Consider the following 15769-nt stretch of genomic DNA (forward strand, 5'->3'; position numbering starts at 1 on the left):
AGTATTGTTTTCAACGACATATCTCTGCGAGCAGACCTTCTCTTCTCTCTCGATCATAAAGACAAAGCTACGTAGTAGATTGGATGTCCATGCCACACTTTGTCTCGCGGTTACGGATGTTCAACCCGATCTCGAGTCGCTAGTTCGTGACAAGCAGCAGCAGCAGATCTCACATTAAAATCAGAGGAATAAGTATTGTACGCAGTAGCACCATAATATAATCGAAAGATGTTGTGATAAAAAAAGGTATATCTCGAATTGGAAGTCGGTGTTTTCCTTGGGGGGTCGCGAGGCAATATGGTCGTCCGAAGGGGGTCGCGGAACGAAAAAGGTTGCGGGCCCCTGGTCTGGAGAAACGCATCAGACGACCGATTGGAGACAAGCGCATTCGCGTCTTTAGCACGATCAGACAGACCATCGCGCAAGACGATGATGATAATCCGCTCCAGAGTATATACGTCGGTTTTTTCCTGCTTAATTCAAGAACTCCCACTCTTCTCAATTTCATTTGACGTCGTCGTCTCCGGCGGAGCAGTCGAGCGGAGCGGAGAGAAACCACAAAGGGAACACTATTCAACGGACGGCGCCGGCGGCAGCGGTTTGAAGCCGGAGCAATCCGACTTTGGTTTGTGTCTGGCTCATTCACAGAGATGATTTTTCGCTCTTCTCAATTTTCGATTCATTCCTCCCAAAGGTCGCTGTTGTTTTTTGTAGGTAGGAGGAGGACCATCTGTAGCCTGCCTGTCACATCTGGTCAGTTCAACTTAACCCATCTACGGTTCCCCGACGAAGGTTCTTCGCGATTGCCTGGAGCGTTCGATTTCTTGAAAAAAATCTTGTCCACGCCTCTCCAAAGGCAAACAATTGCTCGGGGTTTCTAGAGGATTTGTTCGATGGAATCCACTCGGAATAACTCGGAGCGAGCCTCCAGGCGTCCGCGTAGACTCGAAATTTCAAAGCCATGTCCAGCTGGAGGTCACCCCCACCGTAGAGGACACCCCGCACGAAGGAGGAAGGAATTCGATGAGGTTGTTGCAAATACTGTCCTTCCGGGTGAGTCTCTCCAGATGACGAATCCCGAAAACTGCGACTCATGCCTAAGGGGGTTCACTATTCTACTCGATCACACTGGGAGGAGAATCCTGACGGACGCCCACGCGCTCAAACTCTAGACGCGGATCCGCGATCGATCTCGCGCTTCCGATGAACAGTTTGCGGAGTCTCTTGGAATTCTTGGAGAAGATCCTTATCGAAGTCCGAGGGATCGGAGGCGGTGGGAATCGGACACGGAAAAAACTTTCACAGCAGCCGTTAGGGAAAAACGCCGAATATCTACCGGGAATGTATATAGGGACTGCAAGGCGACTTTCCACGAAGCATTCCATGCGGGAGGATCGTTGAATCATTTCACATGATATGCAATCAGCTCGATCGACTCGTATTGTTTCGTTGCGTCTCGTAGTCAGTGAAGTGTGTTGGACCGCGGCGCAGCATCCGGTGCTCCCGGCAGAAGAGTGTCCCAGGATTTCACGGGTCACCCCTAAGGGCTGGGTTACGAAGTGTCCATTGGGTCACTGAGCGGAAGTTGAAGGTGTCTTGAAGGCATCCGGTGGACTATGGACTGGCGACTCTGGTCGCTGCGAGCTCGAGAAAATCAAAGGATTGTTGCTGCAAGCGACGAGCCTCAAGAGCCGTGCTTTCCAACACACAAGCGGAAGTCCAGTAGACCGGCTGAGTCACCCAACGACTAACTAAGCTAACTAGCCACTTCAAGCAGCAAAATTGTCCGTCGGACTCAGTAGTCACCAGGACGAGCTGTTTAATAAGAGACAAAATTTATAGACAATCGGTTGCTGTTTTTGCGGTCTAACCCGTTGGGGCCTCCGGTCACCCATGAACTTTGGGAGGCGCTCTACCACCCGTTCGTTTCTGACAGACCGGAAAGAACTAAATCCCATCACCTAGTGCTCATTTCGATGCAAAGTTCGGGTGCCTCCTTGCTTGACCCCTGAGAGGGTTCGATACTCCTCATTTGAATGGCTTTCCCCTTCTTTTTTTGTCCTCAGCAGAGTGTGGGTGAGTCCACGGCGTCGGGGATAGGCCGAATAGAGTTCAGCGAAAGAATAGTCTAGAGGCAGAAACTCCCGAAATCTCATCGCGCACAATTTCTCAATGATGCTCGAGTGGAATGGATAGGGAAAGAGAAGAATGTCGGAGTTTTCGGCATAGCAGAATACGTATTCACGACGAACTCGAAAAAAATACATCGAGTGGGACGAGGGGAAACAATCTGGTCCACTATCATCAACACATAAATTTTCGAGAGTCACCGAAATGCGAACGAACTGGAAAAAAAATGATGTGGGTGTTTTATGTCGCGTTGATCGCTTTATGATGTGCTCCCTGCTCCCTCGCTACTGTAATAACGGGTTAACGGGCGGTCGAGCGTCCACGCTACTATACAATACCGGGCTGGCCTGCTGGCGAGCTAGTCAGACAGCAGCGGTGGTAATGGTCGCGCCGCAATTTCAAACGAACGGGTCATAGTCGATGTCGACACCCGTATACTGCCGTTGGCAACGCCGCCCGTTGAACAATCGGGACTGAGCTCGGGTGGACGAGAGCTTATGCCAGAAACAATTGTTTTCGGACCATCTCACGGGATCAGAAACGAATCGCAGAGTCTTCTCCGCAGTCGGCGCGTAGACAGCGCGAAAGCTGATACCTGGACGCCGTCGGTGACTAAGCAGAGATCTGACGGTGGTACAGACGGACGACCAGATGAACCGAAAGCGCCGATGCGGGAAGATTGAGAGCATTCTCTCATGCTTTAAAATGAGGCGAATGAAGAAGAGTAAGACTAGCACGCGTCGCCAAAGAAATCTCGGCTCGATTCGAGACTCTGAGAACCGGGCTCGGCACTATGGCCACCCGGATTAGAGCAGCTCGCAAAGAGCGTAATTCCCCGACATCTGTAAATTCATCTGCGTTAATCGACGGCTAATTGACCGAGGCTCCGATGGCAGCAGCGACGGTATCGAACTGATTTATTGGTTACGTGGCGATTAATTTGGATGGATTCGTCCATGTCCCTCCCCTCGGCGCGGCGGCGCCGGCGTTCGATTCGAGTGCTTCCGCGAATAGTTACGGATGGGCTACGTGATTTTGAGCGACTTCAATTTTCATTGAAGTTCATTCATGAAACTAGTGCGCATGACGTCGATTCTGAAAAATCCTCCGATCCATTGTCGTGATCACCGCTAGTTCTAAAAAGGATGTCCCATTCTATCGAACGCTCCATTCTCCGGGTATGGCTTCCATTCTGCGATGATCGTCTCCGCTGTCGTGGACCGGTACGCTGAACGAGTGGTGGCAGCGGCGGCGGCAGACGAGCGAACGAACGGGCCCATTGTGCCTTCTCTTCTATCTCGTCAGTGCTCAGCCCACCTTAGAATGGATCGCACCATGCGACAAGCTCCATGTAGATCTACGATCAAACAACATCGCCGGTTCTTCGCGGATCGTCCGAGCCTGGATTTTGAGATATTTGGGAAAATTCGACAGATCGAAAAAAATGGTGGGATTTGTTGGCCTTTTATTCATCGGGTGATTTCTCAAAAGTCTTCCGACGGTCAAGATTCCTTGCACGATGTTTCGAAACCGTCTCCGTACAGAACCCGCGATGAACTTCTGCAGTTCCGGTCAACGAAGCCACCCGCCAGGCTCAAGTTCGCACCTCGATTGCTTCTGTGGGAGAGCCAATTACCTGTGTGATTAGATGGAATCTCCTTTCGAATGGACTGGGTTTTCGGGATTTTCATGAGCCATTCCTCAGACACTGATTCTGGAAAAACTATGCTACCGCTCGGGATGCGACTGATGGTCCCGGTTCGCCGAAGCGTGGCCTCCCTGTTCAACAACATCTGGAGGTTTTAAAGTTTAGAGAGCAAACTCGACTAACCAGTCAGAGAGCCATCGGCTAACCAACCAGAGCGACGAGACAGGAGGAACTTCTGGTCACTCGACTCTCGAGCCCAAAGCCAGATGCTACTGATCTCCGTCGTCGAGAGCCGGCGGACGGACACACGAACGCCACCTCCGAACAAGGTGGTGGTTGTGGAGCCGATCCGCTCCGGCCGTCGTCGCCGCGTCGCAGCGAGTCGGTGATTCTAATTCGAAATCTCCAACTGGGAATCGTTTCCTGAGGAGGAACCGGTTTCCGGAGGATTTTCATGGCTTAAATTCCATCCCAGATGCAATGGTCCTGCTGTCCGTAATCAGACCATCGTGACCCGTCCCGGAAGCTGCGAAGGGAACGATATGGAGGGATTTTCCGATGGAGAAAAATGATGGAGACCGAAATTCGGCTCGAAACCCTTAAATCTAGAAACCCCACCGTCATGCTCTGCCCCGCGAAGATCCCGATCGATCCCCCGAATAAAAGAGATACATAGCAGCTCTAGACCAGGCACCGATTATCCCATGACATGCCTCCCTGCTCGAACAAAAGGAGTCAGTTAGTGACGAAGACCGGTTGAGTATTTTTCCAAATAGTTGATGAAAATTTATTTACGTTACATGTCTGTCGTTACGTTTGGTGGTTGTTTCGAGTCGTTGGTGATGTTCCTGTTCTTGTAGTTCTTGCTTGTTGTTATTGATGTAGACGTTGCTGTTCACTCGGACTGTTTCTCGTTCGATATCCATTACAGTTATTTTTTCAAATTTTATCTCTCAGAGATTCTTCCCGGTGGCTATACAGCCATCGAGCTACCAATCGATCATCTCTATATCCAATCAACCCAGTAATCAGTGAATACCGTCGATCTCGGTATTTCGTTCATTGTTAGTAGCTGTGGATGTCTCGTCTTGAAGATAATCGTAATAATGAATATCCCGGTCATGATATCGAGGATAGTGAGTCCGTGTACAATCGGCAATAGGGGATCATGTTTTCCAACACACTGAAACTCAACAAAAATTGGAAAGATTATTGTCATTGATGTTTGTTGTTGTGGTTTGTTGTCGTGATCGTTAGGGGAGATCTTCACTTATCGGTCGACTAAGGATAAATGTTTTTAGTCGGCCCGTTGCCGGCCACGCGACGCTGGCCGCTGTTAGGGACTCTTCGCCGTCATATGTTGTCCCCCTCGATATAATTCTAGGCACCATGAACGGTTCCAATGTCGCGGGCGGCGGCAAGGCGGGTGCGACGTTTTTTGATTCTCTGCATCAGTTGAATGATCATCATCGTGTTCTTTTTCGTTCTGCATAAGTTTTTGGCCCAGCTGTTGGTGCGCTCGCAGCCAGACGCGATGCCTTTCGCCAAAAAATGTATCACAGTATAAGGCCGCGCGCTGGCCGCGATTTCAACACGGGCCCTGGTAAATCGGGGGATAAAACCAACCACCTTCTTCACCGGCAGCCAACCTGCCGTCCGAACCACCGACACCGCTACGGCGAGCACGTCCCGGAACAGAACTCGGAGCGAGGGCCCGCCGCAGCGGTTGCTCTCTTGGTCGAAGAAGAAAACTCTTCTACGTTCTCTGTTCGACGAATAGTTCGTCGTTGCGCGAACTTCCTCGGGGAGCGAAGAAGTTCCTCTCGACGATCTAGGTTCCGCGTTTTTTTTAAATCCTCAACTCGTTCTCGAGCCGTCTCTCTGCTGTCGTTTTCTCTTCTTCTGTTTATACACACACATATAGACCGCGTTTTGAATTGATTTCCAGAAAGAGAAAGAACTTTTCTACTAGAGTATGGTTATAGAGTTCTCGTTATCGCCATTATTATCTCTGCTCGTATTCATCATCATCAGTATTCTTAATCTCGTTATCGTCATGATCATCATCATCAATGTTATCAGCATTTCTCATGGTCAAGCCGAATATTGAGTTCGATATACCTCTCGTATATGCTGCTGCTTTGATGATTGGGACTATAAGTCATGGGGTTTTCCATTTTTCTGATTTGTGATTTGAGGAAAAAGTTCTGGCCAATGGACGACGTTTAAGGCCTCGGTGTAGTTCTGACTCCTTGCTCATTGTGAGCCTTTAACGTGCGTAGAAAAATAGAAATTACAGCATTCGTATTCTAGTCTATATATTAAATATCATCATCATCATCGTCGTCGTCGTCATCATCATCATCATCTCCATCAATCATCGTAATTAGGATTAGTAATCTCCTTAGGGACCGGTACTCATCCGTGAATTCAAGGTCTCGGATTGTTGTGTCCAACCTAAATTTGCATGCATGCGAACAGGAGACAAGTTGGCGCCGAAGCTGCGGTCGAGTGAGATCCTAAGCTTAGTACCGTCCATTCCGGAGCGCCAACCTCAACTCCAGACTGAGATCCTTGAAGTTGTGAGTGCGAGCCTTCCAACTCTGAACGGTGTAATCATGCGCACTGAGCAACCAGGGAATCCGTGATGGGAGAAGTTCATGAACGGATGGATGGATGAAGGACTTATTCGATCGATCAGTCAATCAATCCATCGATCAAATAATGAGTGAGAGGATGACGCTGGGAACTACGAGGTCAGAGAGTCAGGCCTCCTCTCTTTTTGCTAGGAGTTCTTCAACTGTAGGGCTCCTTCTGCTCGTCCCAACAGAAGAATACGAAGTCGCTAATTGAGTCCCCGCTATTCGTGGACCCGATTTGATAACAACGGAACGCGCTGCTGATGACCTTTTATCATAATAATAATTATTGTTATTATTGTTGCTGTTGTTTACGTTGTTGTTGATGTTGTCGTAGTGATTTCCGTCAAAGGGCGACGTCGTAAGCTAGCATAATTGCTCAACCACTGCCATTGCTGCCTCCAACGGCGCAGAGGCTCATCGCTCCGTTCGCTTTCGACAGCGAAAAGCGCTCGAGCGGTTCGAAGCTGGGCCATGGGTGCGAGGAGTTTCCAAAGTTCGGGGGAAGCCGATTCTCACCTCGTGTTACTTCTCTGACCGGTGGCGACAAGGAGGATGGGAATGGGACCGTTTGAAAGTAAGACATCCTGTACGCCATGGAACTCAAAGTATCCGTGAGAACTGAAAATCGAGCTCAGCAGCGGGACGTTCTGATGAAGGAATCGGGTCTCGCGGTGATGAATTATTCAAATTGAACGAATGATCGGGATTGATGGGAATACGGCAACTGAAACTGGAAAAGAAACTCCAACGAAAAAAGAAAACCAAGGTTGAAATTAACTTAAGGAACTTATATTTGGTTTCTGGGCCACTTAACTTACAGACTAGACTTGGACCTTAAGCAAGCGGCAGCGCGCGTCCCGAGTCGGATTCGCGTCAAAGATAAATACCCCATAGCTTCGCCGAGGAGAGGAAATGCATACGATTTTGCAAAAAAGTCCAGAGTGATTGTGCGAGGGAATTCCGGCGAAGCCTTCTCGCGGAAGTTGTATGCGTCCTCGAGGAAGTCATTCCGAGAGCTAATATGTATTGACATCCGCGTAAAAATCGAAACTCGGAATCGCTCGTGCCGCCAGCTTTCACAGAATTCTACCAGAATGCAAAGCGAGACGCTCTGTGCAATTATTATCATAGCGTTACCACTGGACTTTGCCAGAAGTATTCGTGGTTCATGTACATAATGATCTCAATCATAATATAGCTGCAGTTCACCCGGTACAGAGATGTGCCACGCATGGAGAAAACAGCTCGGAGTTCCGAATCCAGCCCTGCCGGAAAGGGGATGGAATCGCTTCGATACTTCTTTAAATAGTATAAATAGACCCGGGCAGCGATGAATGAGAAACTCCGAGGATCCCGCGGGCCAGACACTGGAGTTTACACTGAAAGCGGGTGGGTCGGTGTTGCCGAGATTTGATGAAATGCCCCTCATCGTTCCGCAGTCCGTTCGAGTCTTTTGATGTAAACAGGAGGAGTGAGGAGATGAGCAACTTTCGAGGGAGACCGGATAAAAAAGCGAGAACTCGAGGGAACGAGAGCGCTCAGGAAATAGAGCCCACTCAGAGAAAAAGCGATCGAGCGCACGGGCCGAGGGGTAGAAGGAACGAGGATGCTTTAAATAGTCATCCATCAAATCGGCGCAGTTCTCATTTTTTTAGTTTGGCGACTAGTTTGTTGAATAAATCATCCACACGGAGCCAATTGCTCAAGGGATGTGGGTTCGAAATTTTGATCGATGCTGACGATGTCAAACAGGTTGCGAAAGAAGTCGGAGCCTCCACTCAAAACTCGGCACACTCGACATACACCGCCGCGTTTGAGGATCGAAACGACACGCAGCGAACACAACGCGAACACAGCAAGGATTTGACTGTTGGGGGAGGGGGGAAGGGTTCGAGTCGGGACGGGGCAGAGGTAAGGATGGGTAATCGAATGTGTAACTTTGACGTATTCGAGAGGGAAAAAAGTTTGATTTGATTTGAGAGCAACACGAGGCCCGAAGATATTGCACAAACGTCGTCACAAACGTCTGCCTTTTCGATGGGCATTCGAATGGAGTCCGCGACCGCGTCAGCGGACGAAGGCGGCCTGCCCGCTGGCAGACCCGGCTCCGGCGGGGTCTGGCTCCGCTATCCTGATCTCCAGAGCGCGTTCAACATTTTGCTTGACATTTAGGAACTTTGGAGTGGTTGGAAAGCTCGAATTTCCATTCAAAACTATTCTCAGTGGTAGACGAAGTAGCAATAGTAGTCCGCACCTCCGCTATTTGGAAGAGTGAAGGGGTGGGAGCCGCAGCTATTCAGGAGCTTGAACCCCGCGTGGCATCGTGTGTTCATTGCACTGACATTGAAAGGGTTTACGCTTCCATCGTGTATGCTTCATCATACATCGTCGTCATCATCATCATCATCATCGTCATATATATGTAATATAATATATCCTATATATTATGTGAATATGTCTATTTCGTTCGCATCTAGCCTCCTTCTGTCAAACTGTAGCTCTCTGTTTCTCTAACTGGTTTTGATGCTGTTCTTCCGACTTCGGCGTCGAGCTACGGCGACTCTTTCCGTCCGTCTTATATGTTTGTTCCAACGTAAATGTCGTGGTGGTCTACGTCGTAAACGTGGGGATGAGTTTGTATGTCGTCGACGTCGTCATGTGGACTCGCATCCAGACGGAGAAGGACCTTCGAAGCAGAGCACACTGAAGTTGAGGCTTCGTTTCTCATGTTCGTCCTCTTTCGGATAGATTATCTTTCTTTGTCAACAATCCGATCAAAGTGAGATCTAGGCTCCACGACGGAGCCGCGGACCCCCCAGGGTTTATAATACAGTTATCACTTCGGGTCCGGTGGAGACCGCGGCTCCGGCGAGGAGACTACGTGGCGGTCTCGAACAGCTGTTTCCGTCGACGTCGATGTTCTCTCATCCTTCTCAATGCAGTGTTGGTTTGAATGCAATTCGTATGCTTGTTTGTTTGAACGTTTGTTTGTCTGCTTGCTTGCTTGCTGTTTTCTACTCTCATCAGTGAGTTCAATTCTATACAGATGGTCTAAGCGGGGGTGAGTGTGAACGCGACAGTCATGGGCTGCGAGACTTTCCGGCATACCGGGAGATAGACGAGCGACGGCACAAACTTGAACTGGTCTTCAGGTGGCGGGACTGGAACGTTTTCCTGCTCCTTACGGTGGTCGAGAAGAAACGGCTGCAGGATGAACGGCGTGGGCTCGCTTTGCGGGATCACGTACGTCATCGGCAGTTGCTGGCCGTTGTTGTTGATGTTGGCACTCGTGAACCCCGGAGGGGGCGTATGCACCGGCGGGACGGTGCGGCTCAGCGTGACCGCGATGTCCGGCGTCTGCTCGAGCAGAGAAACTTCGGGTAACAGCGGATCGAGTTCGTTCGATTCCATGCCGGCCGCCGCGTTCATTTGCTTGTTTTGTGGTAGCTGATGCTGCTTGGTGATATGTATTTTGAGGGCGTTCCACGACCGGGTTCCGAAACCACAGATACGGCATTTGTACGGCTTGCAGGACTTCTGTTTTCCGGCGCCGAACTTGCGCTGCAGGGCGTGGAATTGCTGAATGTGCTGCTGGCATCGGTCCTTGGATTCGAAGCGCTGAGCGCATCGGCTGCATCGATAAACTCGTTTCACCAGACTCTGATCGGGATGATCGAACGACAATGAGGGAAGACTTGTGGGAGTAGCGGACTTTGACAAATCTTCGGGCTGCTCCGCGTTCGGGGCGCCGCTGACGGCCGCCGCCGCCGCCGCTTCTGGCTGTTGGCTCTGATCCTGAGACGGGTTGGAGGTGGGGGGGACGACAACGACGTTGGCGGACAACGACGCGCTCGCCGGCGGGGGTGGCGAGCTCGCGGCTGCGACCGCGCTCAATTTTTTCGCAGACGACCGGTGGCCTAACATGTGTATCTGGAGAGAGTGGTTGAAACGGTAGGCGCGATGACATACACGGCAAACGAAACGACGTTCCACGGACGATTTGTTGCTGCTATTCGTATCCATGATCACTCCGATATGCTTCTTTTCGTGCGCGTACAAGTTCGACAACCATCGCGTAGAATAGACACAGTAGAAGCAATTGTAGACCTTGGAGCCGGGCGCAGGGAAATCGAGGAGTCCTGTCGCGGCTCCAAGTTGATTCGAAGATTGTTGAAAACTGTTTTGGCCACCGTTCAGGGGTCGCTTGAAAAGAGCGCCGCCGAGACCACCGGCGGCCGCCGCCGCTGCCGCCGCTGCGGCCGCGGCGGCAACACCGCCCACGCCGTGCAGGGCGTGCTGGAGGGCGGCCGCTACGGCTGGACTACGGAGGGACATTTGGCTCGAGGGAGAAGGTGAAACAGAACCGTTCGACAGCTTAAATGGCGTCTGCGGATTGTTGTGGTGAAGGATGTTGCTATTGCCACCGATGATGCTGTTGTTGTTGTTGATGATATTTGTTGGGGTGGAGCCGTTGCTGTTGTCGTTCGAGGGTGTGGAAGTGTCCCGGGACGGAGAGGGCCGACTGCTCAGGTTCATGAAACCGAGTTCCTCGGACGAGGTTCGGTGCTCCTTGATCAGGTGGATCTGCAGAGCGACCTTGTCCGGGAACGTTTGGCCGCACACGACGCACATTCGGGAGGGAGGCATTAGGGCCAGCAAGGCCCCGGTAGGATCATTGGGAGGGAAGGGACTGCGCAATGGGGTCGTTGTCGTCGTCGTCGTCGTCGTCGACAGGTTCTCCTTCAGCGTATCGCTGTGATCGTTCATCATGTGCGTCTTCAGCCATTTTATGCTCTTGAAGCGTCGGTCGCACAACGGGCAGACTTCGGTGTATTGGCTCATGTTTCGAGAGCCGTGATCGCTTGCTGCGGAGATCGACAACTGTTGTCCGAGCATGTGGCCACCTGTTCCACTGCCAGCCATGCTGTTCACGGACAGGTCGCCTCCGGGGCTTGCGCTCTGGCTCCCGCCACCGGCACCGCCACCACCGAATAGATAATCGGAGGGGACCAGGGATAGGGAATTCTCTTTACCCGGCGGGGGATCTTCGTAGATGCCATGAGTGTTCTGCTTGTGCACTTTGAGGAAGTACTTCGAACACAGCTCCTTCTGGCAAATCTCGCAAGTGACCCCGCCGATGATGGAGTTTTTGGCCGCATCGGCCGGCTGCTCATCGAGGTTGATACCGTGCATCTTGAGCATGTGAGTCTTCATGAAGTACTTGTTGCACAGCTCTTTGTTACAGATATTGCAGTAGTTTCTACCCGTAACGAAGCTGCGCTGTGCGGCGTTGTTGGCAGTAGATGAAGGAGGAACTGAAGGAATGGGGACAGACAGCGGCTTCTCAGACGACTTGTGGATTCCACCGCCTTGGCCGCCGCCAACCTGCTGGAGATTCATTTGCGAGGCTCCGTAGAGCGCCGCCACTTGCATCGCTTGCGTTGCCTGGCTCAACTGCTGCTGCTCGTTGGGACTCGCCGCCGCCACCGCCGCGCTGTTGGCGGATGGGATCGCCATCTGCTGGCTGCGGGGGCTCTTGTTGTCGCCGCGTCGCTGGCCCGGCGACGCGGTCGGCGTCATGATCGAATCGGCCGAGATGCCGTGGATGTTCTGCTTGTGTGTCTTGAGAAAGTATTTCGAGCAGAACTCCTTCTGGCAGATCTCGCAGTACGCCTCCGAGTCGATGGGTCCACCTGTAGCAGAAAAAGCCGGGGTGCTGTTGCCGAAGATGTCGGTCGTCGAACCGTCATCTCCGAGAAGTACCCCGTGCTCGTTCATCATATGACCGCGGAGGTAGAACTTGTTCTCGAACTCCCCGCGACACACGTTACAGGTGACGCGGCCTTCGTTCACGAGCGCGTTGGCCGTGAGGTCGCGGATCATGCTTTGCAGTTTCTGTATGTCCTGGCTCGCAGCGTCATCTGGGGACGAGGTACCAAGGTCGTCCTCCTCATCATCTGCCTTTTGAGATTCTTTAGTCTTCATTTCGGACTCGGGGTCGGTCTCCAGCCCGGCAGGCTTCCTCATGACAACTTCGCCGTCACCGTCTTCGTCGTCATCGTCGTCGTTGTCGGCGTCATCGTTGGCATCGTTGCCATCGTGAGCGGCATCGTGCTTGATGACGTTGGCTGACAGCGATCCGTCTTTCTTACACGGCGTATTATTATTAGTAGTACTACAAGCTAGAACAGGAGACGAGGCTCCATCCCCGATCAGGTTCTGATTTAATGATTTCATCGATTGTTGCTGCTGCTGCTGCTCCTGGTCCTCCTGTTTGATATACGGAATGTTGTGGTTGTAAAACCGGTGAATCTTGAGCAGATACTGATTGGAGAAGCTTCTTTGGCAAACATCGCAACTGAACTCGCCGTTCCGCGATGAGAGATCAAAATCTGCGGCCGAGCGCAGCATTCCCGGCTCGGAATCGTTCGCACCCGCGCTGCCACCTGCATTGCTACCACTGTTGCCGTTGTTGTTGCTGCTGCTACTGATGTTGTTGTTGTTGCCACCACTGATTCCAGCACTACCACCGTTAGCATCACTTCCAGCACTTCCAACACCACTTGCTATTCCAGGGGAGGACATGTTCGTCGTCGTCGTCGTCGCTGCGACCGCCGCCGCAGCTGCCGCCGCCACTACCGCAGCTGCCGCCGCCGCGTTCGCCACCGTAGTCGTCGTCGTCGATGTCGTGCCCGAGGCGAGGCTGGGGGCACGCGAAAGGTTCTCCGGAACGTCTTGTAGAGCCCGCTCGGTCTGCTTGTAGAACGGGTCCGGAATTCCGTGCTTGTTGGCTTTGTGGGTTCGCAGAAAGTATTTGTTACAAAATTCCTTACAACAGATTTCACAAAACGCTTCGGGATTGATGACGCCCATCTCGCGGAGCTTCTCAGCGGTGAAGGGGGATTGGAGATTGTTGGACGACGTCGACGATGAGGAATTCGGGTTCATCATCATCATCATCATCATGGACGACGACGAACTACACGAACTTGGAGTTGAAGGTAGATTATTGTTGTTGTTGTTGGGGCCGCCGCCGCCACCAGCACCACCACCACCAGCGGTGACAGCAGCTGCGTTGACACCTGTCGAATTGGTCGTGGTCGAGCTCGATGAAGATATACTGCCGAGAGACACACTGCAATGCTCCTGAACATTATGCCGCCCGCTCGAGTCGACGTTCGACGAACCACCCCCACCGACGAGGGGGAATTGCGTGGGCGGCGTTCGCGTCGGCGTCGGAACTGATGCCGAGAACTTTGCAAGCAGGAAGTCGGACTTATCGGACTCGCTCGCGATGGCTTGGCCGCCCCGCTTCGCGTCTCCCGCACCATCCATTGCTGCTGCTGCACCCGACGCTTGCGTCGCTTGTTGCTGCTGCTGTTGCTGCTGCTGTTGGGGATCCACGACGATTCCGTGGATCTTCTGTTTGTGTTTTTTGAGGAAATACTTGTTACAGAATTCCTTTTGGCAAATATCGCAGAACGACTCCATGTTGACAATTCCTGGCTGCTGTTGGTGCTGAGGGCCCGAAGACTGAACTCTCCCTGCCGTCAACGCCAGCAACTGCTGCTCTGCCAACATCTGTTGTACTCCGCTTTGAAACAAATTCTGTGGCAACATGCCCTGCTGCTGTTGTTGTGGTTGTTGGTTTTGTTGCGATTGGTTCTGCTGGGATTGCTGCTGGTTTGCTTGCGACTGTCCTTGCTGCTGCTGCTGTTGTGAATGGTGAAGGTGGTGGTTTGGCTGCGAGGCCTGTTGGTGCTGCTGGGGGCCGGCCATCGGATTTCCGCCGACGGCACCGGCACCCTGTCCTCCACCTACGGCCTGCGACTGGGTCGAAGCGAAACCGGGAGAAGAACTAACCAGCGACTCCACTGAGTAGATACCGTGTTTGTTCGCCTTGTGGGTTTTGAGAAAGTACTTGTTACAGAACTCCTTGTTACACAACTCACAATAGGCTTCGGGGTTGAAGATTCGCATGCCGCCCGGCGTCGAGGGCGGGACGACGACTCCTCCGCCGTTAGTGTTCGCCGGCGTCGACGGCGGCTGATTCGTTTGGAGACCGGAAAACAGAAGCGATGCCATTGGGTTCGAGAACATCATCTGCTGAAGCTTAGCGCTGTCGACCTGTTGTTGTTGTTGTTGCTGCTGTTGTTGCTGTTGTTGGGGCGAGATGGGGAGCAGCGGATGAAATTGGAAATTCTTCGCGAAATCCACCGCCGTGCTCAGGCCGTCACGTTTCGTGCTGTCGACGGCGGAATTGTTCGCCTGCGCGGCCGCGTGTTGGAACATCGAGGCAAGAGCGGCCAGTTCTCGCTCCTGGCCTCGTCCCTTGTTCGCACTCGCGTGTTGCAGCTGCTTCTCGAGCGCTTTCTGTACATGCTCCTCTTCAATGTGGAGCTTCACCATTTCCTCGGTGGGGAAACCATCTCCGCAGTGGGGACACTTTATCCGGAGAGCGGCGGCCACCAATCCCGCATTGTCCATTGCGTCACTGTCGTCCTCGGAAAACTTCCGTTTGTGTTGTCCGATCGACGATTGCAGGTCGGCGATCGACGACGAGAGCCTACTCGACGTCCCGGACGACCGGCTGTCCTCGTCTACGGCGGAGATGGTTCCAGGATCGTCGGTTCCACCTGCGGATCCCCCACCTACACCTCCGCCGCCGCCTCCGGGTCCTTCACCGAGTGCATAGCGGACGGGTTTACTTTGTTTCCGACGTTTGTTGTTTTTGGCGTCTTGAGCCGCTGCCGCCGCAGCAGCTGCCGCTGCAGCTGCCGCGACCTGAGCGTTGGCCAACTGCTGCTGGTGGTGGTGCTGCTGCGCTTGCTGCAACGCGTGCGCCATGAAGGCGGCCGCCGCCGCAGATTCGCTCAATCGGTCGCCAGGCATCTGTAGTGCGGGTCTCGCATCTCCTTGGATGCCTTCCATTCCTCCACCGTTTTTCCGTTGTTGTCGACGTCGTCGTCGTCGTTGTTGCTGCTACCGCGACTGATGCTGCCGTAAGCTTCAGACGTGTTGCTCGCAGCAGTGTCGTCGTCGTCGTCGTCGTGGTCGTCGCCGCTTCTGACAGCGTTGACAACAACCACACCACCGACAACAACAACAGAAAAATCAACAGAGGTAGGCTTCAACACAACGTTCGTTTCTGTGTGTGAAGTCCTTACGTTATTATGCGTCAGTCCATTTTGGCAGCTGTTGCTGACGTCGACGTCGTCCCGTTCGTTGCACTGCTGCTGCCGTTGTTGCTGCTGCGGCGGTGGCTGTTGCTGTTGCTCCGATGATGCTCCTTGCTGCTGCTGTTGTTGTTGTTGTTGCGGTCGTTGACGTTTTTCTTCTTGTTGATGAT

General features: G+C 52.5%; 1 protein-coding gene across 1 annotated transcript; it reads right to left on the bottom strand.

The window, feature by feature from the left end:
• Positions 1-9471: 9471 nt before the first annotated feature.
• On the bottom strand, positions 9472-15312 carry LOC108864368 (uncharacterized). Its single transcript, XM_029111717.1, has 6 exons — positions 14242-15312; positions 13461-13989; positions 13134-13355; positions 11357-12986; positions 11153-11281; positions 9472-11110 (listed from the first exon to the last, which is right to left on the bottom strand). The coding sequence occupies exons 1-6, from the start codon at positions 15310-15312 to the stop codon at positions 9472-9474; spliced, it is 5220 nt and encodes a 1739-aa protein (XP_028967550.1).
• Positions 15313-15769: the final 457 nt, after the last annotated feature.

Source organism: Galendromus occidentalis, unplaced genomic scaffold (assembly GCF_000255335.2).
Source record: "Galendromus occidentalis unplaced genomic scaffold, Mocc_1.1 scf7180000077463, whole genome shotgun sequence".
Classification (NCBI taxonomy): Eukaryota; Metazoa; Arthropoda; class Arachnida; order Mesostigmata; family Phytoseiidae; genus Galendromus; species Galendromus occidentalis.

Coding starts and splice junctions, on each gene's coding strand:
- LOC108864368 (XM_029111717.1), bottom strand. CDS start 15,312: ATGCCTGGCGACCGATTGAGCGAATCTGCGGCGGCGGCCGCCTTCATG. Junction 12,987..13,133: donor CGTTCCGGAGAACCTTTCGC/GTGCCCCCAGCC, acceptor CCCCTGGAATAG/CAAGTGGTGTTGGAAGTGCT. Junction 11,282..11,356: donor GCAAGCCCCGGAGGCGACCT/GTCCGTGAACAG, acceptor CTCCGCAGCAAG/CGATCACGGCTCTCGAAACA.